Source organism: Schistocerca serialis, chromosome 2 (assembly GCF_023864345.2).
Source record: "Schistocerca serialis cubense isolate TAMUIC-IGC-003099 chromosome 2, iqSchSeri2.2, whole genome shotgun sequence".
NCBI lineage: Eukaryota > Metazoa > Arthropoda > Insecta > Orthoptera > Acrididae > Schistocerca > Schistocerca serialis.
In genome coordinates, this window is record NC_064639.1 from 493,817,193 (window position 1) to 493,842,534 (window position 25,342).

General features: G+C 38.1%; 1 protein-coding gene across 1 annotated transcript; it reads left to right on the plus strand.

Annotated features, from left to right (window-relative positions):
- The first annotated feature begins 1,783 nt into the window (after positions 1-1,783).
- Positions 1,784-25,342, plus strand: LOC126456131 (uncharacterized). The gene is made up of 2 exons (XM_050091885.1): positions 1,784-2,662; positions 23,167-25,342. Exons 1-2 carry the CDS (start codon positions 1,799-1,801, stop codon positions 23,560-23,562), a joined length of 1,260 nt encoding a protein of 419 aa, XP_049947842.1. The 5' UTR covers positions 1,784-1,798; the 3' UTR covers positions 23,563-25,342.

The following is a 25,342-nucleotide window of genomic DNA, read 5'->3' on the forward strand; positions in this document are numbered from 1 at the left end:
CCGTTAACTCCTTTACCAATTTATCGCCGTTAATTGGAACCTCCTAATCATGTTCTTCTATCCGGCTGCGGAAAGAGGACCTCTCCGAATTCCTTTAGCGGTCGATCCTCGCGAATAGCGATAGCATTGTTGCTGTTGTTTTGGTAAAACAACTTTACGAATAAAGTCCAGTTCACCTTGTCCAGACTCATGTTGACTGTCTGCAACTTTAATACACACTGACGCTGGTGTTCCAACCCCACGTCGTCGTACCAGTACCATCGGCGCATAATGGCAAGTCATATAACTAACTCTGTTAACAACTAAAATCCTGCAGCGCACCCTCTGAACGTCATTCCTACAAAACTGGGTACCCCTATGACAAACAGTTTACTGTCTTTAAAGTCTACGTGGTTCAAGTAACGAAAATTCAATTATAACCCCAATTAAGCACCAGATAACACAGTCACTCGAATGAGAAAGTTGATGGAAGTAAAATATATGTCAGCCAAAAACCAAAATTATACGCCAGCTTCATACACATCTCGGAATTCGTTCCAGTGCTACGAGGAACGCAAACAGATCTTACTCAGAGCAGCTATATCAGATATAAATCATATTTTCTTCGCAATTAGGCTCTATGCGAACAAGCTAATGAAATTCTTACACTAGTTGATCAGACTTTATTAACCACTAGACACTGATGTGGCAATCCTCCATAAACGTGATGTGCTATTTCATAAGTATAGTACAGTTTTTAAAGATGCATATCCTTGCCCTGTAACTCCTGAGAAAAACCTAATACACTAAAAGATGACTGTATCGCCCACAGGCAAAAAGTCAAACAAAAAAAGGAAGAACCTGAGAAATGCATCAGCTTGCTTGACGTACTGTGTGCATACTTGCTTCTTTGCAGAAGTTGCGCTCAGGGGTCTGGGAGTATTATTAATTTCCTGTACTACGTTTGAAGTGCTGAGTTTTGAACGGGGCTTAAAATCTCCTATCGAATACATAATTAGTGAGATGTAACAGAGGAAGCCTGCTCCATGTGATGAATACCACTCATTCGTTGACTTGTGCGTCTTCAGAGACGTGGTTCACGGCGAGTGACGTGATAATTCGTAATAATTATAGTTGCTCTTCTACTTGTGAAATAATAACTTTGACATTACGGCCTGTCTCCTCAACCACCATAGCATGTGAAATACAGAAATTAAATAACTCAGCTTGATCTGTGAAGATCTGATGTAATTGATGTCTGTAGAAATTTAAGAGACATGACTGTAAGTGAAGTATCTGGTAGTACTATACATGGCGCCATGAACTGAAGTAGTGACCGTAGCTTACGCAGTGCTATTAATTACTGTCATGATACAATTTCATCGATAAACAGGACGATGCCTTTCTACCATTCCTGACTTCTGAGATTGTTATATCTTGGTAAGCTAACCACGAAGTTAGGTTGCAACCACTTCTCGCCAAAACCAGTGCAAGAGTGAGGTAAATTGCACAGGTCAGACTTCCTCTGTTAGATCTCACTGATAAGGATTGTAACTCCAGTTTACGAACTTTAAGAAACCAAAGCATCTATATTGAATAAGAGGAACGGTATTTGGATCCAGTTAGCCTTGGACAACCTTACTTATTAATGATAAAAAAAGCTTGAATATCTCATTAAACATTGTTTGAGATGAAATAGTTACGTGCTTCACTCTGTTTAAAACTGCCTGATATTAAATGTACTTAAGTTAGCTCTCAGTATGTTGACTACTACTCTGGAATTGTTTGTTATTTTTTCAGGTGAAGGGTACACAACAGTATGGAATCGCCCAACGAAGCTCGACCACCGCCTCCTTCCTGGATCAATCAAAAATTCATAGAATCTGTAATGATAAATAAAACTGGAAAAGAAGTATCTGTAGATTCAATTAAAGTACAGTACGCTTGTCCGGAAGGAGTTGGCTATACAAGTTTGCTGTTCAGAGTAACTGTCCTTCTGAAGGGGGAAGACAACGAAGAAGAGGCGAAAAAGGAATCACTACTAGTCAAAACAGTTCTTGATTTTGGTCCGATGAAGGAACTGATGGAAAACTGTCAGGTGTTCAGAATAGAGACGCAGATGCTGCATGAGGTGCTGCCGCAGATCCACAAAATCTTGGCGTCGTTGGAGGGTGAGGACTTCCAGCTGCTGACATCTCGCTGCTACGACTGGGGTCAGCAGCCGGCAGACTTCCTTGTGTTGGAGGACCTGTCAACAGCCGGCTTCAGGATGGCTGAGGGAGGTCGGCTTCTGGACTACCAGCACTGCAAGATGGTCCTCCGAGCATACGCCAGATTACACGCCGCCTCGGCGTTTCTACTCGACAAGCAGCCACATTACAAGAGCGTGTTCGCTAGTAGTACGTTCACAGACAAGCGTACTCAGGACTATTTCAGATCAATAGGGTCTAAGATCATGTCTGCACTGGCAGATGAACTGAACAAGTGTCCAGGGTATGAAAAGTATGCTGGAAAATGCCGGGGATTTATAGACCGATATGCTGACAATATATTCGAATTATTTGAGCGAATGAAGGAGGAGACCAAGCTACCTGTACTGGTCCATGGTGACTGCTGGAAGAACAACGTGATGTTTAAGTACGTGGAGGGAGCACTGTCAGATGTCAGACTTGTTGACTTTCAGGTTAGAATACCTCAAAATTTTTGTTACACGCTCTTTCTTCATGAAGCTTAACTCTTTTTCCAGTAACTGTATGAGTAGACGTACCATATCTCCTGTGCGGCTGGTCCCGGCGGAGGTTGGAGTCTTCCCTCGGGCATGGGTGTGTGTGTTTGTCCTTAGGATAATTTAGGTTAAGTAGTGTGTAAGCTTAGGGACTGATGACCTTAGCAGTTAAGTCCCATAAGATTTCACATAAATTTGAACATTTTTTGTACCATGTCTCTAATAAAATAGATTATTTAGACGGATAGTTGGAGACGCGGTCGGCACATACAAAATGGCCTGTACGTCTCCCAGCGTTAACAGTTCTTGACTTTTACCTGTGGGGTACATTTAATAAGTTGATTACAAGGGAACAGTGACCTTCCCCGAAGAAAAAAAATGCCATACAATGCGGACCTAAGCAAAGTCCAGATGAAATTCAATGTGCAGTAATGAACCCCTCGAATCGCTTTAAGCCATCTAACAGCGCAAAAAGTCAACATTATGAGAACTTCACTTGACAGTCACAGTACTAAACTCGCGAACCGTGCCTGAGCTGCGTGTGTTGACGACAAGACGATAGTTTGTGGCGTTGTTCTCTTCTATGTCAACTTCCATGCAATATGTCACTCGCGTCATCTTTTTAGGCTTTTCCAAAGCCACAGAAAAAGCGTACAATTAAAAGAAATTAAAAATCCCCACGACAGCTAAAATTACTTACATGCGTCAGAAAATTCGCCGTTTTGCCCTCTTTAACTTAGATCGATTTATTTATTTATTCATTCTGAATATGTCTGTGATGGTCTGTCCGAGCTGCCTCGCCGTGCATACTCACGCATTGCCAAAAATAAAAATTGTGTTCTGCTGAAAATAATTGTTCGTTTGATGTTGAGGCCTCAGAATGTTTACCTTATGACGCACTGTAATATGCCAGAATGATGTATCAGTTTTTAACATGTTTCGCTCTGTTGGTGATGCGATCACAACGTTTTAGCAAGTAAATGCCTTAAGTTTTTGGACTTGAAACATACAGTCTAGCCTTTGATACCATGCTAAGTTCCCTCTGCCATGCACTTTACAGTGTTTGCAGCGTGTGTAGATACAAATAATCGCTGGAAAAGCCCACTGTGCGTCAACTGTTGTAGCTGATGGCCATCGCTTTTTGATTTTTAGTGGACGACCTGAGTATGGCCACTTGAAACCACGAATTGTGTTTGGCACTGGCGGTGCTAATATGCCTTGAAATTTTTGTCGCTGCACTTGGAAGGGGAAAGACCACCTATGACAAAGCGAAAGCGGAGACCATGAACAAAAAGGATATTACGATAAAGAGATGATCGCGAAGCGCATACACCGCTGATAAGGAAACTTTCCCAGGTGTAAAAATAATGACCTCGATGAAACTTAGCGGGTATGTAGAGGGGTCAACATAATGCTATATGTTTTTTCGTTTCTACCAGATTTCGCTTTTAAGGCATAAAAGACATCCCCAAAGGTAATTTGGAATATTGTGTTAAGACTGAATATCTTAAAAACCACGAAATATAAAAAAAATCATACAAAAACTAAAACGAAGTTTACTTTCTTGTTAACTGTGTAACCAACTACTTTAATAATCCAAAATTTCACAAAATATCCCATCATAATCAATTAATACTGAAAAATAAAAACATTTTGTTATAATATAAATGAAAGAAGCTTTCTTGTCACATCCATCCATGTGTAACGAAGCTGGTTTCTGAAATAACGGTTTTTGAAAATAATCTGTGCACAATGTACTGTCGGAGTATTTTCGACATACCTAACTGAAACCTCATTATTATGCTAATTACTTGTTTTATTTATTCTTGTTTTATATTTTAAACTGTTATGTTATGTTCTACTCTTTTTTTTGTTTGTTAGTGTGCCGTTTCACAAATGTATATTTTGTTAATTGAAACAATTACTAACTCGTTATCATGTTAGAAAATCGGTAAAATAATGATAATCTGTCGATAAATGGTTAAAACATAAAGTTTTTTATATCTGGCATATAAAATAAACGAAATTTCCATACATAATATACACGACGGAGAATAGAATATGATAAAAAATTCGGCAGGATTTCAAATTGTCTTGGGTGGTACTCTAAATATTCTGATTTGTATTAGGCATATTTCAATATGTTGGTAAACCCGTGCTACGAGGAATGGTTATATGCTAGTGACTCAAGCTAGAGTATATTGTTTATCAACCAGAGACTGACTGCCTAATCATTAAACAAAACTATATCTCAAAATCTTCTCAGAAAGTTCTTCCAACACTGAAGCCTTATATGTCGCACGACTGTGCAAGCGCCGTCGAACGCTTTGTGATCATTAAATGAACAAGTTCCTTGTCCTCGGGTGAGATGCTCAAAACTGACCACCACTAGAATTTAACAATAATACAGATTTTTCTCCCGGACTGGGGAAGAAAACTTCTGTCAAATATCTTTTGACGTGGTCAGACGTTAGTTTATTAGACTTCGGTGCAATCACAAGTTCATTTGGGGCTTCAAAGAAAGATCTTCGAATTCTTAGCCCGAATTCGCCATTAGATTCTTTTAAAATTATGAGAAAGGATGTGGTCAGTAAGAGGAAACCGATTTGAGCTTCATACCTGAGGACGGGGAAGCTGTTCATCTGGTGATACCCAATGGCCTGACAGAACACATATAGCTACGGGATGTATACCGCTTTCGATATTGGAACAACTTTGTGAGAAAAATTTTGGACTGTTTCCACTGAATGTTATGAGATCAGTCTCGACTTGAGAAACATTATATTCTAGCTATTGTCACTGGTACATAATAAATTTTCGCCGCCAAGGTTTTCCGACGTACTGAAACAAATCAGGGTACTTTGAGGATTGCCCGCAATTACTTGGGAATTCTGCTGAATTTTGTTTTATATTGTGTAGTCCATCGTGTGTATTACGTGAAGAAGTTTCGTTCATTTTATTTTTGTGGTGTGAAGGAAGCGTTATGTTTTAAGCATTTATTTACAGATTAACATTACTTTAATGATTTTGTATCATAATAATGAGTTACTTGTTATATTCAACTAACAAAACACATATTTGTGAAATGATAAAATAAGAAACAAAAATGTAAATTTAAAACGTAAAATAACAATTTGAAACGTAAAACTAAATTAAGAAACCAGTTTTATTACAGGTGGATGGATATGCTGTGAAAGCTTCTTTGATTTATGTTGCAAAAAAAAAAAAAAAATAATAATAATAATAATAATTTTTGAAAATTAATTAATTGTGGTGGGATATTTCGCAAAATTACAGTTACACAGTTATAAAGAACGATAATTACAATTAAGCCTTTATATGAACGACTTTTTTCTTATAAAGAACGATAATTACATTGCAGCCTTTGTATGAACGACTTTTATTCATATTTCATGATTTCGAAGATATTTCCTCTAATCCTTGAATGGTAAACTATCTTTCAGGTAGCGTTATATCCCTTAAAAGCGATATTTGACAGAAACGAATAACAACGTACTGCATTACTTTGACCGCTCTACATATCCGCAAGTGGCACCAAGATCTTCAACTTTTGTGGTCCTGTCCTCCTCAGTTGCGCGTAAAAAAAAAATAATAATAATTTTTGAAAATTAATTAATAGTGGTGGGATATTTCGCAAAATTACAGTTACACAGTTATAAATAACGATAACCTATAGGCACAGTGACAAAAATGTAAATAAAATAGCTAACATATGTACGTATTCCAGGCCACTGATGATGCCTTGCAGAAAATAAAGGCGAAACACGTATGGCACTAAAATTGTGTTTTATGCAGTTGCTGTCAGACAGTCCATAAGTGAAACTTATCAATATACCGGAGTGGCTTCAAGATTGTTTATTTACACTTGGGAACGTTGTCTTGTAAGCCCCGTGTCGCTGAATGGTTCAAATGGCTCTGAGCACTATGGGACGTAACATCTATGGTCATCAGTCCCCTAGAACTTAGAACTACTTAAACCTAACTAACCTAAGAACATCACACACATCCATGCCCGAGGCAGGATTCGAACCTGCGACCGTAGCAGTCGCGCGGCTCCGGACTGAGCGCCTAGAACCGCTAGACCACCGCGGCCGGCGTGTCGCTGAAACGCGGTAACTTAACAGAGCGGTCGCAAGCTACACTATTGGCCAGCGGAATCGTGTGTGGCGCTGCGGGAAAGCGATGATAGCGCTCATAGCTGTAACAGCTCCGTCTTGTGCCAGAGATCCAAATCCATGATCTCCAGCAGGCTTTGAAAGTCACCAGGTCGGGATACTAGAGCGAAGTACAGAATTACTCCTCGTCCTTTTTAATTTCATTTTGTTAACAGGACAATTCCCCAAGTCACGGAGAAAGTTATTTTTACCATTTTAAATCCCTTCCCCCTACTCATATAGGCGAAAGACCATATATGCCTAAGCAATCACAACACTGTTGCCTGATCCAGCACCACCTACGTAGGAAAGGGAGAACATGATCAATGAACACCTGAGTGGTTCTTAGATTCGAGGTAGCTCTGTAATCGCTTTCATTGTGGGCGCAGGAGATATCCCTCCACTGTTAATTAACTAAGAATAACGAGTTTTGGCTAATTATATTCAGTTCAAAACAGATCACTGCAGACAGACACAGTGCACAGTCGTCTGCATCAAATTTTGATTGACATTCACCAATAATTGAAAAATAAACCTTCTCTGACTATGTCCAGCAACTATATAAAACGTTGTCAAAAATGAGTTGTGGCCGGTAGACATCACTCTGAAGACGAATGAGGTATTCTGTTTGTGTGTTATTTGATTAATGCCATTAATAAAACTACATATTACTCCCACCTAATACGTAACAAGCAGAATTCGTTCTTTTTGCAGAAGACATTTGCATGTTAATCAATGTAAAGAAACTTAGGGAAAAAGAAGAAATTGTAGATACTTTTTTAAGCGCATTATTGAATGGTATTCTATAAAAGGTCTTATGATAAATTTCTAAAAGACGGCATATTCACTTTTATAGATACTACACCAACGGTAAATTCAAAAAAAGGTGATAAGTAGGTTTGAAACTTCAAAGTTAATTGATGACAATCTAAACTGAAAACAAATTTAACGTCATAAACAGCTCAGTTCTGCCACGTTTGCACTAACAAACATTGCAAATCTTGGGGAGAGACAAATCGATGAGTTGACGTATCTTGCATATATCCATTCAATAATGTCCAGTGGAATAATGTCATGGGATAGCTCATTTTTAAGAAGGAAAGTTTTCACAACTCATGCGCTGTAAGGATAATATGTGACACTCGCTCATGATTATGTTTTAGACATCTGCTCTTGGGGCTACATTTTTTTACTACTGCATCACTGTATTTCTGTTCCCTCATTAAGTTTGTTGTAAGTAACCCATTACACTTCACTAAGAACGATGGTATTCAGAGTTACAATGTCGGAAGAAGAAGAAGTAGTATTCATTATTTCATATTAATACACTACTGGCCATTAAAACTGCTACACCAAGAAGAAATGCAGATGATAAACGGATATTCAGTGGACAAATATATTATACTAGAACTGACATGTGATTACAGTTTCACGCAATTTGGGTGCATAAATCCTGAGAAATCAGTAGCCAGAACAACCACCTCTGGCCGTAATAACGGCCTTGATACACCTGGGCATTTAGTCAAACATAGCTTGGATGGCGTGTACAGGTACCGCTGCCCATGCAGCTTCAACACGATACCACAGTTCATCAAGAATAGTGACTGGCGTATTGTGACGAGCCAGTTGCTCGGCCAACATTGACCAGACGTTTTCAATTGGTGATAGATCTGGAGAAAGTGCTGAGCAGGGCAGCAGTCGAACATTATCCAGAAAGGCCCGTACAGGACCAGCAACATTCGGTCGTGCATTATCCTGCTGAAACGTAGGGTTTCGCAGGGATTGAATGAAGGGTAGAGCCACGGGTCGTAACACGTCAGAAATGTATCGTCCACTGTTCAACGTGCAGTCAATGCGAACAAGAGGTGACCGAGACGTGTAACCATTGGCACCCCATATCATCACACCGGGTGATACGCCAGTATGGCGATGACGAATACACGCTTCCAATGTGCGTTCACCGCGATGTCGCCAAACACGGATGCGACCATCATGATGCTGTAAACAGAACCTGGATTCATCCAAAAATATGACGTTTCGCCATTCGTGCACCCAGGTTCGTCGTTGAGTACACCATCGCAGGCGCTCCTGTCTGTGACGCAGCGTCAAGGGTAACCGCAGCCATGGTCTCCGAGCTGATAGTCCATGCTGCTGGAAACGTCGTCGAACTGTTCGTGCGGATGGTTGTTGTCTTGTAAATGCCCACATCTGTTGACTCAGGGATCGGGACGTGGCTGCACGATCCGTTACAGCCATGCGGATAAGATGCCTGTCATCTCAACTGCTAGTGATATGAGGCCGTTGGGATCCAGCACGGCGTTCCGTATTACCCTCCTGAACCCACCGATTCCACATTCTGCTAACAGTCATTGGATCTCGACCAACGCGAGCAGAAATGTTGCGATAAGATAAACCGCAATGGCGACAGGCTACAATCCGATCTTTATCAAAGTCGGAAACGTGATGGTACGCATTTCTCTTCCTTACACGAGGCCTCAGAACAACGTTTCACCAGGCAACGCCGGTCAACTGCTGTTTGTGTTGTAACCTCCCCACCGTAATTTTAAAAGAAAAATAACGATACTAATTAGAAATGCTGATGGACATGGCTCTATGCGTAACCTGCCCACAATGAAATGTACTGACAATGGCAACAAAAATGTGAAATTCGCAATCTGACTCAAATATAAATCCTTCAAAAAATTAAAGTCCATTCAGTGACAAGAAAATTCAATTAAACCGAAATATCGGTCTTTGGCCCTGTGTAAAACAATCAGAATTAAAGTCTTACCTCAGAATAAATGGATGTCACATATCTGCTCTTGTTGTTGCGCACCGCTTGGAGGAACTGCATTGCAAATAATAATATTCTCTTTTTTTGTGATTTTAGTGGAATTTTTCTTCAAAAGAAGTGGAATGAAATGGGAAGTGCAACGAAATCTTGAGTTCAATAAAAAATTAAATTTTTGAGAAAATGCTTTTGAAAAATAAAAAGATTATTATTGGGAGACTTGTTGGAGAATGATTACAATAAATAAAATTTTTCATTATCTAATGATTATATTAATTAAGAGTATACCTTATTCCTCATCTTGACCAGTGTTGCCGACCGCCTACATCACACAACCGCACTGGGCTGCTACTACTGACCGACCGCTCTGCATGACGACTACAGACTGAGTACTGCTCTCAACTAGACAGAGCTACAGACTCGCAACGACTACTACTGACTGACTCGCAACGACTACTGACAGACTACTGCTCTGCACAGCGACAACTAGCGAACTGCTCGCAACACTCGCGCGGTCAAGCGCATACTCTCTGGTCACAGATGCTACAATGCCTCGCCATCGCTGCTATGTTACATACGTGTTTCATAACCCTCCACTGGGGGGGCAAAAATTTGGCAGCGATGGTGAGTCATTTGGACTTGCCAAGCGCGGCAAAATTTTTCTTTAATTAACAAAATCCTACAACTTACAGAATATTTAAATGTTGTGCACACGCACTAAGTACAAAATATATCAGACAAAGACAAAATGTGAATACTAAACATAGTAGCAAATCAGAAAAAAGTATATACAAATTTTTTGACAGATAAAGTGCACAGGCACTGAAAAAATTCTTTAGCATATTCAGAACAAATAAACAGACTGGCAAAAAATATTATGTTGACAAGTGACATAAGTGTACTCGCATTGGAGTTCAGCGAATCGAAAAATGTATAATCTATGAACATAAATGATGTTACCAAAAAAAATTTTTTCTTTATGTGACAAGAATCAGGATAGGAAAGGGAAGGATTGCATCATGGTTGTAGCACTTTAGATTGCACACAGCTGCTCTGAAAGTCCATATCTTTCCACAGAAGTACAACACCAAGTGACACAACTTGAAGTTCTTTTCCCATCAGAATTTATCAGTGTAGCCAAGACACTGAACTGTCGTAGTAATGTTCCATGTTGTCATTTTGGCAGTACATTACGTACACCAAACAGTGGGACCATAATAATGTCTTCATCGCTCATGGTGGTGGACAGCATGTCGTGTCAACACCACACTCTTACAAGGCACACCAACGTAGAATTAGTGCAAAATCAAATATAGTGCTCCATGATCACTGGGATAAACAGGACAAATGGACATTGCAGTAATTCAGGGTAGTCAGCTTATGAGGTGAAGGACATCAAGTCACATAATATTGACAGTTACAGACTTAATTAGTAGTTTGTGGCATTCATAGCCCAGTTATTGAACATTTCTGTACCAAGTATGTAGTATTACAGAAAAATGTTCATTAATTGTTGTACATAGAATCAGTAGCCTTCTTTTCCTGGTTACAAAATATTATGAAATAATCGCATTCTTTTCAGTTACAGAGTATAATTAAGAATCATTAACCTTCTCCTAATTACAGTTAATTAATCATTTGTCATTAATTAATCATTTGTCTAATTACAGGTAATTAATCATTTGTCATTAATTAATCATTTGTCATTCTAATATAGTAAGAATCATTAGTATTCTCCTAATTACAAAGCATTATGAAACAATCACATTCTTTTCCAGTTACAGAGTATAATTAAGAATCATTAGCCTTCTCCTAATTACAGTTAATTAATCTTTTGTCATTCCAATAATAATCATTAGCCTTTTCCTAATTACAGTTAATTAATCATTTGTCGTTAATTAATCATTTGTCTAATTACAGTTAATTAATCATTTGTCTAATTACAGTTAATTAATCATTTGTCGTTAATTAATCATTTGTCATTCTAATATAGTAAGAATCATTAGTCTTCTCCTAATTACAAAGCATTATTAAACAGTACCATAGCTAATTAATTGTGTCATTCCAATGTAGTAAGAATTATTACCCTTCTCCTAATTACAAAGCATTATTAAACAGTAATTAAGATTCATTAGCCTTCTAATTACAAAACATCCTAATGACAGTTAATTAATCATTTGTCATTCCAATCTATTAAGAATCATTAGCCTTCTTCTAATTACAAAGCATTATTAAACAGTCACATTCTTTTCTGGTTACAAAGTATCAACATTGGAAACAAGAGCTAATCAATGGCATAATTAATCACAATTCGTGGAGTGACATTAATAATTGGCACTCAGTGGCCAGCAAGTATTGAATAGAATCATCATTCAGTATTATTCAGATTATTACGAAGTCATTATTAAAAATCAGTTAATTACAGTCAAATCATTAATAATCACAGGCATTATAAGTGGTAACATTACAATAAACAGTGTTCCTCCTTCAGTAGTATTCAGACCATTACAAAGTCATTATTAAAATCAGTTAATTACAGTCAAATCATTAATAATCACAGGCATTATACGTAGTATCATTACAATAAACAGTGGCAGTTATTAGCTAGTGACAAAGCATCATTTTGAATATAGTCTGATTAAGAGGTCATTACTCAAGTGACATGCTATTCAGAGTTGATCAGTATTATTCAGAATTTTCTCAAACTGGTATCACTATTTGGGACTGTTAATACTTTTTTTTTTTTTTTGTTAGCAATGCATTGCGTTGGGATCGATAATTAATTGCTGAGGCATAATACTTTTTGCTTTTGACCTATTGCTGCAAATGAGGATAGGTAACGTCATTCGTCATGAGTCAGCTGTAGCAAGATTATGTAACAAGGCAGTACATGTGATCACATTTAGAAGTGATAAACACAAATGGGTAAAAATATAAAAATGCAAGTACTAGAACAAGTATAATAACTAACAGGTTTAGTAAGTGTCATGAAAAACTTCTGCTGGAAAAAATACAAAAACGGATTATTGACCTGAAAGAAGAAACGCACACTATGCTGAAAAGTAGTGAACTTCGAATTAACAGGTAGCGAAATGTGTATAAAAATGTGTTTCATAGCTGTCCTTTCCAAAACTTTCTGTCATCCTACTATGCAATGTAACACCTGCTGTCAAAACAAACTGCAACAAATACTTAAATAACTACGTAGCATAAATACATAACTTCAACATTATCCTCGTCTGTAAAGAAAAAACTTCATTATCCATCACTTCATTATCCATATTATCATAACTTCATTATTATCATCACCTGTAAAGAAAAACTTCATTATTCATAATACCATATCCTTCATCATTATTCATCAGTATTCATTATCATCTGCAAAAAATCACTTCATTACTCATTACACAATTATTCCTTATCTCTAGCATATTTCATCACTAAAACTAAGATGTGTAGTTCTCTCTGACAGCCTGCATCAATCACCTTGTATTCTGAAAGAAAAAATTAGTTAAGACTGCTATTCTTCGATGAGTATAGTATATTCTTGTTAATGCTTGTTAATCCTGATCCATTTACTCTTCCTCATAAAGTTATTGCATCTCCTTTCGTTTATTCCGTAGGTGAAATTCCCATTTATGTTAAATTTATTTCTTAGAATCATCATTCCTTTCTGAAATTGATGAACAAAGATTAATGTCCTGCATTTAAATCATATACCCACTAGATAATGACTGGTTTATGGTAACATAATTAACCCTACAGCATAACATGACAGAAAACGTAATATGTCAAAAACATTGACAGTGTTCAAAAACAAAAATATACACAGAATAATACAATGCAGCAGCAAAAAAATGTGAAACAGTCACGATGTTGAGATGTCATAAGGCAAAAAAATGTCAAAGTCGACTGGTGTGTGTTATATCTTAACTATTTCATAGTCCATACAAACAAAACTGGAGTACAGTCATATACACAAAAAAATGAAAAATGTGCACGGTCTGATGTGTAACGACAAGAAAAGCGACCTGCTAACCTTACCTTGCCGGGCACTTGCCAAGAAAAAATACGATAATCATCAATAAGTAGTCAGGTGAATTAATTGCATTAGTAAATGGCATCATAGTGTGTTGAATCATACAGTGGTTTCACTCAATAAACGGTTTAATGTTTGAGATATGGTGATTGCCTTTCGATTTTCTGGTTCTCAAAGTTTCGACGTGTACAACATTGGGGTGAGGGATGCTGCGAATCCGATATGGACCTGCGTATAGAAGTTCAAATTTACTGCACTTACCTTTTAATTTGCTGGATAAATAGTGTGTACGTACTAGTATCTTCTGTCCAACGTGAAAGACGCGGCGTGTACAAACCTGTTTTTGCTGTCTTCTCCGGCGCTCTGCGGCACGTTTGATGTTGTTCAGCGCAATGTCAATTATTTCGTGGTGTCGTAGGCGACGACTTTTGGGAAATTCTATTAATTCTTTAATTTTGTTCGGTGGTTCAACGTTTTTCAGTATAACGGACGGAGATAGCATAGTGGATTCATTTGGTATGGAATTAATTACATCTTGGAATGAGAGTATGTATGTATCCCAATCAATATGTCTTTTGTGGCAGTATATTCGGCACAGCTTACCAATTTCTTTCATTAATCTTTCACAAGGGTTCGAAGAAGCGTGGTACTTGGATATATAGATCGGAGAAATGTTTCTGGCTCGTAACATGCGTGTCCATACGCTACTACGAAATTGAGATCCATTGTCAGAAATTACTTTCATCACATGCCCTACATGAGATAGAAAATGTTTTACAAATGCTTTCGAAACAGTTTTAGCAGTAGCTTTGCGTAACGGAGTGAAAGTAACAAATTTTGAAGTGAGCTCAACAGCGACAAAGATGTAGCAAAAACCTCTGTTAGTTCTCGGAATCGGACCAAAAATGTCTACTGCGGCCATGTGTCTTAATTTCACAGGTATAATGGGATATAAAGGAGGAATATGTGAAGTGGTGTCTGATTTAGCTTTCTGGAAAATTTTACAAGACGCTAAAACTCGTCGTATACGTTTCTCCATGTTAGTAAAATAACAATTCTGTCTCAGTATAAGAAAACATTTTCTTGCTCCGTAATGTGCGTAACTTAAATGAGTGTACCAAATTAGTTTGTTAACCAGTTCGTCAGGTATGCATAATAACCAATTGTTGCTATCAGGATGAGAGCGGCGAAACAGAATGTCATTGCGTACAGTGTAGTGGTTCCTAATCGTAACATTATTCTTATCTTGCCAAAGCTGTTTAATTTCTTTCCACACATTGTCTTTATTTTGCTCCTTTGCTATGTCCTGTAATGACGATGAAATAAAGTTTTCAAATGCAACTTGCTGAATGTACATGACACTGAAATTTGTTTTGCAGAAGTTGGTTGCTACGTCTTGCTGATTGTTGCTGAGAGAACGCGATAGTGCGTCTGCTATAACATTTTGTGTGCCGGGAATGTGAACAATCGTAAAATTAAATTCTTGCAAATAAAGTTTCCATCTGCTTAATCTATCGTGAGTAAATTTAGCTGAAAGTAAAAATTGTATCGCTCTGTGATCCGTGTAAACGGTGGTATGTCTGCCATAAAGAAAGTGCCTAAATCTCGTAAAAGCCCATACAACACATAATGTTTCTAATTCTGTAACGGAATAATTTCGCTCAGCGGGTGACAAAATGCGACTTGCAAATGCGATGTTTTTAATTACTATACAGCCATCTTCTTCTATTTCCTGGAAAATGTGTACGCCTAAAGCGGTGTTGGAACTGTCGGTAGCGATGGAAAAATTTCTGGTAAGATCTGGGTGCGATAAAAGTGGAGCATTCAACAGAGCATGTTTCAGGTTCATGAATTCAGAGTGTGCTTGCTTATCCCAAGACCAAATACTGTTTTTACCTGTTAATTGACATAATCTGGGTGTGTCTAAAGCCGAGTGATGAATAAATTTACGAAAAAAGTTAATTAACCCCAAAAAACTGCGTAATTGTTTCTTCGTCGCAGGAACACTAATGTCACGTAGAGCTTGAAGTTTTTCCGGATCAGGTGCAATGCCTTCTGCTGAAATTACGTGTCCAAGAAATTTTATAGAAGTTTTGCCAAAATGCGATTTACTGAGGTTAACTGTAAGTCCTTGTGCATAAAAGGTTTGTAACAGTTGTTCAAGAATCATATTGTGTTCAGACCAGTTAGCTTCTGCGATAAGAATATCGTCTACATACGTCGTAATTCTGTCTTTAAGTTCTGTCGGAAGTATAGTGTTCAAACCGCGAATAAAAGCTGCAGAAGAAATAGTTAAGCCGAACGGTAGTTTGCAAAATTGATAACAGTCGCCGAAACAGAGAAAAGCTGTATATTTTCTACAATTCGGATGAAGTTGAATTTGCCAAAATCCCGATTTCAAATCTAATGTGGAATAAATAGCAGTGCCGTGAAATTTCTGTAAAAGTTCCTCTAATGTCTGTGGTCGGTCTGTTTCATTAATAATAATGTCATTAATGTGACGTGAATCAAGTACAAGGTGAAGTGAGCCATCTTTTTTCTTAACAATATGTAGTGGGTTTATGTACGGACTAACTGCTGGTTCTATAATTCCTTGGTCGAGCATATCCTGCAATTCTTTTTTAACCTGTTCTCTGTGAATGTATGGAATAGGATAATGCTTTGCTTTAAATGTGTCGTGCGGTTTGACTTGAAATTCATACATAAAGCCGGACATAGTACCAGGAATGTTGTCGAAAACTGGAGCTTGCTGTAAAAGAATTTTGTGTAATTGCGTTCGTTCGTCGTCTGTACTTGCACTGCTCTCTTTAACCTTATCAGAAATCAATTGCATTACGTCGTAGTCAGCTTCGTCTGGAGTATTATAGTTGTGTACGTACGTATCCGTGAACAATGTGGGATTACAGTCTATGTTACGTGTTGCGGAAATGACCTCTGTGCGGTTAATTGTTTGTTCTTCCGTAGATAAAGAGTGCTGAAATTCTAAAGCAAGTTGTACATTTTCATCCTTTAACATTAAATAAGAATTCTGAAAATCAATAACTGCGTCGTGTTGTACCAGAAAATTCGTACCTAAAATAACGTCTGTTGTCAATAAAGGCACAATCCAAAAATTAGAGTGAAAAGTATGACCTCCAATACAAAATGATAAATGCGTCTGTAATTTAACGTCTACTCCTTTACTCGATACTGCTCCTTTCACTTTTGTTTTGCCTAAAGGTAACGTCGGATAAGTATTCTCTTTGTTGCACTCGTTGAAAGTCTCCTCATTAATTACTGATATAGGTGATCCGGAATCGATTACTGCTGAAAATTTCGATGAACCAATTTTAATTTCGATAACAGGATGTGAAATGGTTCTCTGAATAACTGGTCTTTCCTGTAAAAGAGTGTCTCTGATGTCGTCAAAAGTAATTACATTTTCGTGAACAACATTTTGCGTGTCTAAGGTAGTGCTTGTATTATTGGAAGATGCGTCCTGTACATTATCTAGTCAGATTCTATCTGACGTGTTATTATTATTAGGAGGATTCTGTGGCATTTCGACTATTTGAACTGTCCTATTACTTCTTCCAGACGTGTTACGCTCTGGATGGTACCTACTGTCGGGTTCATTCATGAGAATATGTTCTTGCGTATGGTTTTGCTGTTGGTGGGACCGACTGTTATTATATGTACGCTGATAATTGTGCTCGTCGTTTTTACGTCTGTCGTAATAGTCATTCCTGTACGGTGTATTGCGATGGGAATTGAAATACTGTCTTCTTTGTACATAGTTGTTTCCTTGCTGACGTACGTTACTATTTGTTGGACCAGGGGCTATACGTCCACGCGGCGAAACATTAAAGCCTGGTTGACCTTGTGTATTCCATTGTTGGTTAGGTATGCTAACCGGCTGGTTTTGATGTTGTTGTTGTGAAACACCTCTATTGTTACTAAAGTGTTGTTCCTGTTGCTGAAAATTTTGACGGTATTGATAATTAGAATTTTGCCTGTTATTAAAGTTTTGGTAGTTGTCGTTCCTAAAACGTCTGTTATCTTTCCGATTGGAATTACGTCCCTGATCATAATTGCAGTACTGTTGTTGACCTTGGTTGTTACTCGAAAAGTTTTTGTTTACAAAAGAATAATCGGATTGCTGTACCTCCAAGAGCTGTAAAAGATCTCTGAATGCTGAAATGTTTTCTTTTTGCTGGCCCGTTAGAAGTGACACTCGTAATGACCGTGGTAATTTAGAGATGCATAGTTGTATAAGTGCGGATTCACTGTACGGTTCACTTAGGTACTGGTTTTGTTGTACCATGTGCTCAAAAAATTGCGTTACACTGGGAAAATTTGAGTTTTCATAGTTTGGCAAACTAATTAGTTGGTCTTTAATTCCGCGCTGTGTCGTCTTCGACCAGTACGCTGACAGAAAAGCATTCTGAAATTCCTCTACCGAGTAACACTGTCTCGCGATCGGTCTCATACGAGTTGCCGGTTCGCCTTCCAAAAAACTGCAAATAAATTCAAGTTTATGTGTTACAGGCCAAGTCGGTGGAAGAGCAAAGCTAAACTGTTGAATCCAATCCAGTGGGTGAATCTGCGTTCTATCGTTTTTAAATATTTTGAACTTTCTTACTGACAGAAAATGTTTATAGTCGAAATTATCATCTCTGTGTAATGAAACAGGTTCAGGATCGTAAGAGTATCTATTGAACTGCGGTTGATCGGAATCTAAGTCCCGTACTCTCTGTAGATTACCCAAATTATACGCGCTGCGTGAGTCTGACACATGTTCATAAAGTGGCGTCTGTTGTGGTATGTTATTAACTGACATGTTTTTCATCTCTGTTACTTCTTGTTGTAAATTTGATAACTTCCGACGTAACGTGTTGTTAGATGAATCGATTTCATTAATTGTCTGCTGTAAATTTTGAAATTCAGGTGTTTGGATAAAAGAAACCGGTGCAGTATCGTCTGATTTATTGTCATTAGTATTTTCGATAACATCAATACGACTGGCCAATTCATCACATTTTTCAGTCAGTATTTTAACCTGATCATCGGTTTTAGAATCAGACGCATTAATCTGTTTTTGCAACTTACGCGTAGTTTCGCTCAGTTTTTTAACATCAGCTTTGATGACATCGCAATCCTGTGTTAGATCTAATTGTTCGAATCTATCTGTCACTGTTTGAATATTTACTGTGTGTGTATCTGTTTTTGCTTTAAGATCAGAAATTTCATCCCGTAATTCCGCGTTCAATTGTTCTATGGTATTAATTTTGTCGGACACTGTAGTAATATTATTGTCTACATACGTCTTCGCTTTCGCGAATATTTTACGTTTGTCCTCTTGTCTCTGTGCAGTGATTGTTTCCATGACTTGTCGTTTTACTTTGTTTTGATCTTGAATAAATCTGCGGAAACGCGTATCACTGTTCTGTATGTGCTGACTAAAGCGCTCGTTAATCTGAGTGTTCTGCTGTTCGAATTTCGCGTCTATCTTTGCGTCCATAGTGCGTGAAAGTTCTACCGTCATTGCTTTAAACTCGTCCCGTAATTGTGCAGCTTTTTCAGAGCATTGTTTAGCGACTCCGCTAATTTCGTCTCTGAGTGTTTCTGTTGCGACTGTTTGCATTTCTCTTAATTCTTGCGCAACAGATTTAATTTCTTCGCTATTTTTTTGTGAACACGCCTCAATTTCCGCGCGCAACTGTTCCTTAGTGTCATGACACTGCGCGGCAACAGCTTTAATTTGTTCACTAAGCTGCCTCGAATTGTCGTCAAATTTTTCATTTTGTTGTCTGACCTGTTCACTAAGTTGCTTGAGGTTTTCATTCTGTTGTTTGTTATCTTCCCTAAGTTGTTTGAGATTTTCGTCATTATTGTCAAGTTTTTCATTTAAGTGTCGTTTGAGTTTTTCATTATCTTGTTTGATATCTACACCAAGATCGTTCTTAAACTGTAGCATTATTGTCATAAATTGATCCAAACTTAAAGTAGCTGTTGCATTCTCAGTACTGTTTAATGGTGTACCTGCAGTTGTCGCGCTTTGTGTGACCATTTGGTCATTTTGCAACTTACAAAAAGGATTATCAGTCGGATGTACACTGTCAGACATTATTTCGGAATTAAATGGATCCGTCATACTCTCACTACACTGATCATTTTCATTCGAAAAATTTGTCTGTACATTACTTGGATTTTCTAAATCGGGTGTGTTAAACTCGGCAGCGCTCATTACCATAGAGCATTCTGCGTCATCAATTGTCGTCAAGTTAACAGACGAGACAATTGAGTTCGTTTGTTCATCATTAAGGTGAAAGTCATCTTTAGTGGTTGGAATGCACTGATTGTTAGTGAACGCAGGATTGTCATCATTACGTTGCGTATCACAATTACTATCGGTCACGTTGTTTAAGTCGGTAATTTCATTCACAATACTTCGCGATACACTATTCACAGTCTTTCGCGGCATTTTTACAATAGTCAAAATTTTTCACAAAACAAATCAACACAGTGCAAAAGCAACACACAAATACAACAAAGCAACAAACTGCCGTTGACCTGTAGAGAGAAAGTCACAATATTATTAACAGCGTTGCGCTAAATCCTAATTATATCTAAGCAAACAAGAGCAGATATCTGACTGTTGTTCAAAAGACTCTCAACGAAATACGATCCTGGACTGGGTGTCGCCAAGTGTAACCTCCCCACCGTAATTTTATAAGAAAGAAATGTAATGACAATACTTAATAGAAATGGGAGCCAAGTGTAACCTCCCCACAAAAAATTTTTAAAGAAAGGACGATACTAATTAGAAATGCTGATGGACATGGCTCTATGCGTAACCTGCCCACAATGAAATGTACTGACAATGGCAACAAAAATGTGAAATTCGCAATCTGACTCAAATATAAATCCTTCAAAAAATTAAAGTCCATTCAGTGACAAGAAAATTCAATTAAACCGAAATATCGGTCTTTGGCCCTGTGTAAAACAATCAGAATTAAAGTCTTACCTCAGAATAAATGGATGTCACATATCTGCTCTTGTTGTTGCGCACCGCTTGGAGGAACTGCATTGCAAATAATAATATTCTCTTTTTTTGTGATTTTAGTGGAATTTTTCTTCAAAAGAAGTGGAATGAAATGGGAAGTGCAACGAAATCTTGAGTTCAATAAAAAATTAAATTTTTGAGAAAATGCTTTTGAAAAATAAAAAGATTATTATTGGGAGACTTGTTGGAGAATGATTACAATAAATAAAATTTTTCATTATCTAATGATTATATTAATTAACAGTATACCTTATTCCTCATCTTGACCAGTGTTGCCGACCGCCTACATCACACAACCGCACTGGGCTGCTACTACTGACCGACCGCTCTGCATGACGACTACAGACTGAGTACTGCTCTCAACTAGACAGAGCTACAGACTCGCAACGACTACTACTGACTGACTCGCAACGACTACTGACAGACTACTGCTCTGCACAGCGACAACTAGCGAACTGCTCGCAACACTCGCGCGGTCAAGCGCATACTCTCTGGTCACAGATGCTACAATGCCTCGCCATCGCTGCTATGTTACATACGTGTTTCAGTGTATGAGAAATCGGTTGAAAACTTTCCTCATGTCAGCAAGTTGTAGGTGTAGCCACCGGCGCCAACCTTATGTGAATGCTCTGAAAAGCTAATAATTTGCATATCACAGCATCGTATCCTGTCGGTTAAATTTCGCGTCTGTAGCACGTCATCTTCGTGGTGTAGCAATTTTAATGGCCAGTAGTGTATTTTCGATAGCACCAAAAGAGGTGCATATTTCCATTAATATAATTTTTGCTCACTTACCCACGATATAAAGCTTCTTAGAGACAGCAAAATTAAATTAGAAAACAAAATGAAAAAGTTTGTCCTTGACATTTTGTATTCCGTCGAAGAATTTCTGTTTATTTAGTACGTGAACGACGGTGTATTGGAAATTATTAATTCACTTCCGCATTATAGGAAGAAACAATTTGTAAATGGTTAGTACGCAGCCATATTTACAAGTATATAGGAATGTGTAATAAGAGTGCAAAATGTCTCATTCCACATCACTAAGATTAATCGTATAAACCATACGTGGAATGCGTAAATATGCATAAATAACGCACCATGACTGTTAATTTGTACATCAGTTCGCTGAATGGACAGGTTGTGGTGCCGTTCATGAACAGCTTTCCAGGATCTGTTTTACAATGGGATAACGCTGCTGTTATAACCCAACATTCTCTACAGAGTTGCTTTGTCCTGCTCGATCACCAGATCTGTCTCCAAACGAGCACATATGGGACGTCATTGGAGGACGACTCCAGCGTCATCCACAACCAGCATTAAGCGTCCCTGTATTGACCGCCAAATGCTACAGGCAAGGAACTCCATTCCACAAATCGACAACCGGGACCTGCACGACACAATGTATGCAATCTGCGTGCTTGCATTCAGCATTCTGGCGGTTACACTGTTTGTTACAGAACCGTCAATTCACCTTTGGAATGGCTTATCTCGTGTTTGCATTAACCTCTGATCTAGTAACGTAAATCCCTTAAGGGGGGTAGGACGTCAAACGGGCCGATTTGGAGCAAGAGAGGCACCACATGACATTTTAATTTCCACTGTCTATACTTTTACAAGTAAATTCATAAAACTTTGTCAGCATGACCAGGAAGTATTCAGGATTCACACTCGTAACAGCGGAAGTTCAAAAACATAACAAAATATTTTTTTTACATGTGAAATTTCATCATTTTTTCGCTTACTATTGGCTGCATTTGTTGCTATAGGCAGACTTTTCTTCGTAAGTAAGAGAGACTGTTCGATGAATTTTGAACATCATACAAACCATACTTACAGGTGTCTGAAACTCTAGAATCTATTTAATTTATTAAAAAATGAATGAGCTGTTACGTTTTAAACTTTATGTTTAGAAAAAAATCAAATTTTGTAGTTAATTATCTCAATTTTTACCACAGTTTTTAATAGATTTGGAAAATTCTAGAGTTTCATACACCTGTAAGTATGGTTTGTACGCTGTGCAAAATTCATCAGAGAATCTCTCTTACTTGTGAAGATAAATGTACCTATAGCAACAAATGCAGCGAACAGTAAGTGAAAAAAAGATGAAATTTCAGATCTAAAAAAAATATTTTGTTATGTTTTTGCACTTCCACTGCTATGAGTGTGAATCCTGAATTCTTCCTGGTCATGCTGACAAAGTTTTATGAATTTATTTGTAAAAGTATGGGCAGTAGAAAATAAAATGTCCTGTGGTGCCTCTCCTGCTCCAAGTCGGCCCATTTGACGTCCTACCCCCCTTAAACATGTTACCTACACTATTGTATTTTTTGGTTGTGTGATTTTTTTCCATCAGTGTAGTTACATTTTAGCATATGAGCTTTAAACGAGCGGTAATGGGAATGTTTGCAGGTGTCATACGTGACCAGCCCGGCCTCGGACCTGCAGTACTTGTTGTACGCGAACGGCAGTGAGCCGGTCCACCGCCACCACATGGATGACCTTCTGTGCGAGTACCACAGCACGCTGTCGGACATCCTACGGTGCCTGGGTATGCAGCAGGAAGCTGAGGGCTTCACTTTAGAGGAGCTGAAACGGGACATGGACCGCTGTCTAGTTATGGGATTTCTCTTCAGCTGCATGAGCGGCTTTGCTCTGACTTCCGAAAAGTACGGTGTGGAATACGTGAAGGCATTCAACGACCCAGAGCACGCCGACGAAGCTCTCGCAAAGATCTTCAAGAATCCTTATTCGTTATCCTACATGAAATACCTGATGCCAATTTTTGACAGTAAAGGAATTTTATGACAATTTGTAGCACGTATAGCTATTAAGATTCAAATAATCTAACTTTGCAAATTTCTGCCTTAGACGTTCTTCTAACTCACTGTAGGCTATGAGTAAGTGGGTATGATGAACTAGCAGGGGCGTGCCAACTGTGTTACGTGATTAATTCGCATTTATTTCTTGAGGATTTGTATTTAAGTAGTAGGGCAACTCTTGTACTCCAAAAGCCCTTTAAAATATGCTTGGTATTTTTTTATTCCATGGATTATTTTTGAATATACTGATATTGAGCGAGTTCTGATGAAATGATTACAAACATGTCTGTCATTTATGAATCCTTCAACAGTTGTCGAAAAGATATAGTCGCCATTTCTTATGCTGGTGAGCACTGGTACAACAGTAATCGTGTACTGAGTAACAGAATAAATCTTATGTTGTGTGTCAATCATTCAAGGCGAAAGTTAGGGATAGTGTTGTACCTGGAGGGTAGTGTATCTAGGAACACAGTCCTGGTCGGCGGTTTAATCTAGTGACTGAGTTTAGAAACCGAAGGACTGTGCACTAGAAACCGTCATAAATGCTTCCGACATTTTCCACTGTTTTTGTTATCGTGAGACATGAGATTGTGCTCTGTATGCAGCGTTTATAAATATTAAGAATTCTACATATTTGTGGGCATAATACACATTTAATGGCTATTGTTAATTCAGTAACATAGTTTTACACTGAGTAAAATGCTGTATATTTTCAAAACCAGTCATGTAACATGTGGATAGTGAAGCCGTACATAGTCGGTCGTGCACCATCTTGTACTTTGAAACGTAATAAGATCTTGTACATGGAAAAGTGGTATTTGGAAGTGAACGGAGTTCCTTTCGTGTCTTATCAATCTTCACTCTCTTGAAAATGGAAATCTGTGTTCACTGTCAATAGCTTCTATTTCAACATATTATTAAATTATAACTGGTTCCTACTAATACTTCTTAATTTGATTTCACTTACAGAGTACTGATGTGAAGTAGAGTAATAATGTAACACAAAGGCTATTGAAAACAGTACTGACAATACCTTCCCGAAACACTTTTAAATTTGAATAGAATATTTGGTCCTTGGTTACATCACCATGTTGTACCTTGGAATAGTGTTTTATATTTAAACAAACGTTATTTTTCCGGAGTAATTATTTTTAATTTCAGAAAAAATGCAGGACATATAAACTGAATGCTATCATTTCATAATGGAATAAGAAAATATATCAAACTTCTATTACAGGGGTGACTGGAGGCGAAAGGCTGAAAATGTTCCAACGCACAACACTCTCCCCTATTGCTTAGCAGGCACAACATTCACTGCCACCAAGTAACGAAGTTGGAACAATACGGAACAGAACTTCTGTTTTAAATTAAAATCCCTGAATCGTTTTAACCAGTTTCGAATAAGCTGTGGACATGGGGAAAGTGGTTGATTTTGCCTACTTGTGGTGTCGTCGCAAAACCGAGTGTCCAATGCCGCCATTTCCTCTTAATGGCAGGAAAACAGTTTACGCCTGACTTACTCGGGGGCAAACAAAAGCGAACATGCATCACTGAACCAGACTTCTTTCAACTTTAAATGGTAAGCTAACGCGAGCGAACTGCATTCGATCGTGTTCGGTTCGCATTCATTGGAATTCGGCCGTGCTCCGCTAGTTGCTTGTCTTTTAGCGAAACATCAATGGAAGTTCGTCTGTTCTTTGTTTCGGAGCTAGCAGCATAGAAGATTTTCGTCTAGTATCTTGTCTACTTTTGTGGTTTACATCAGT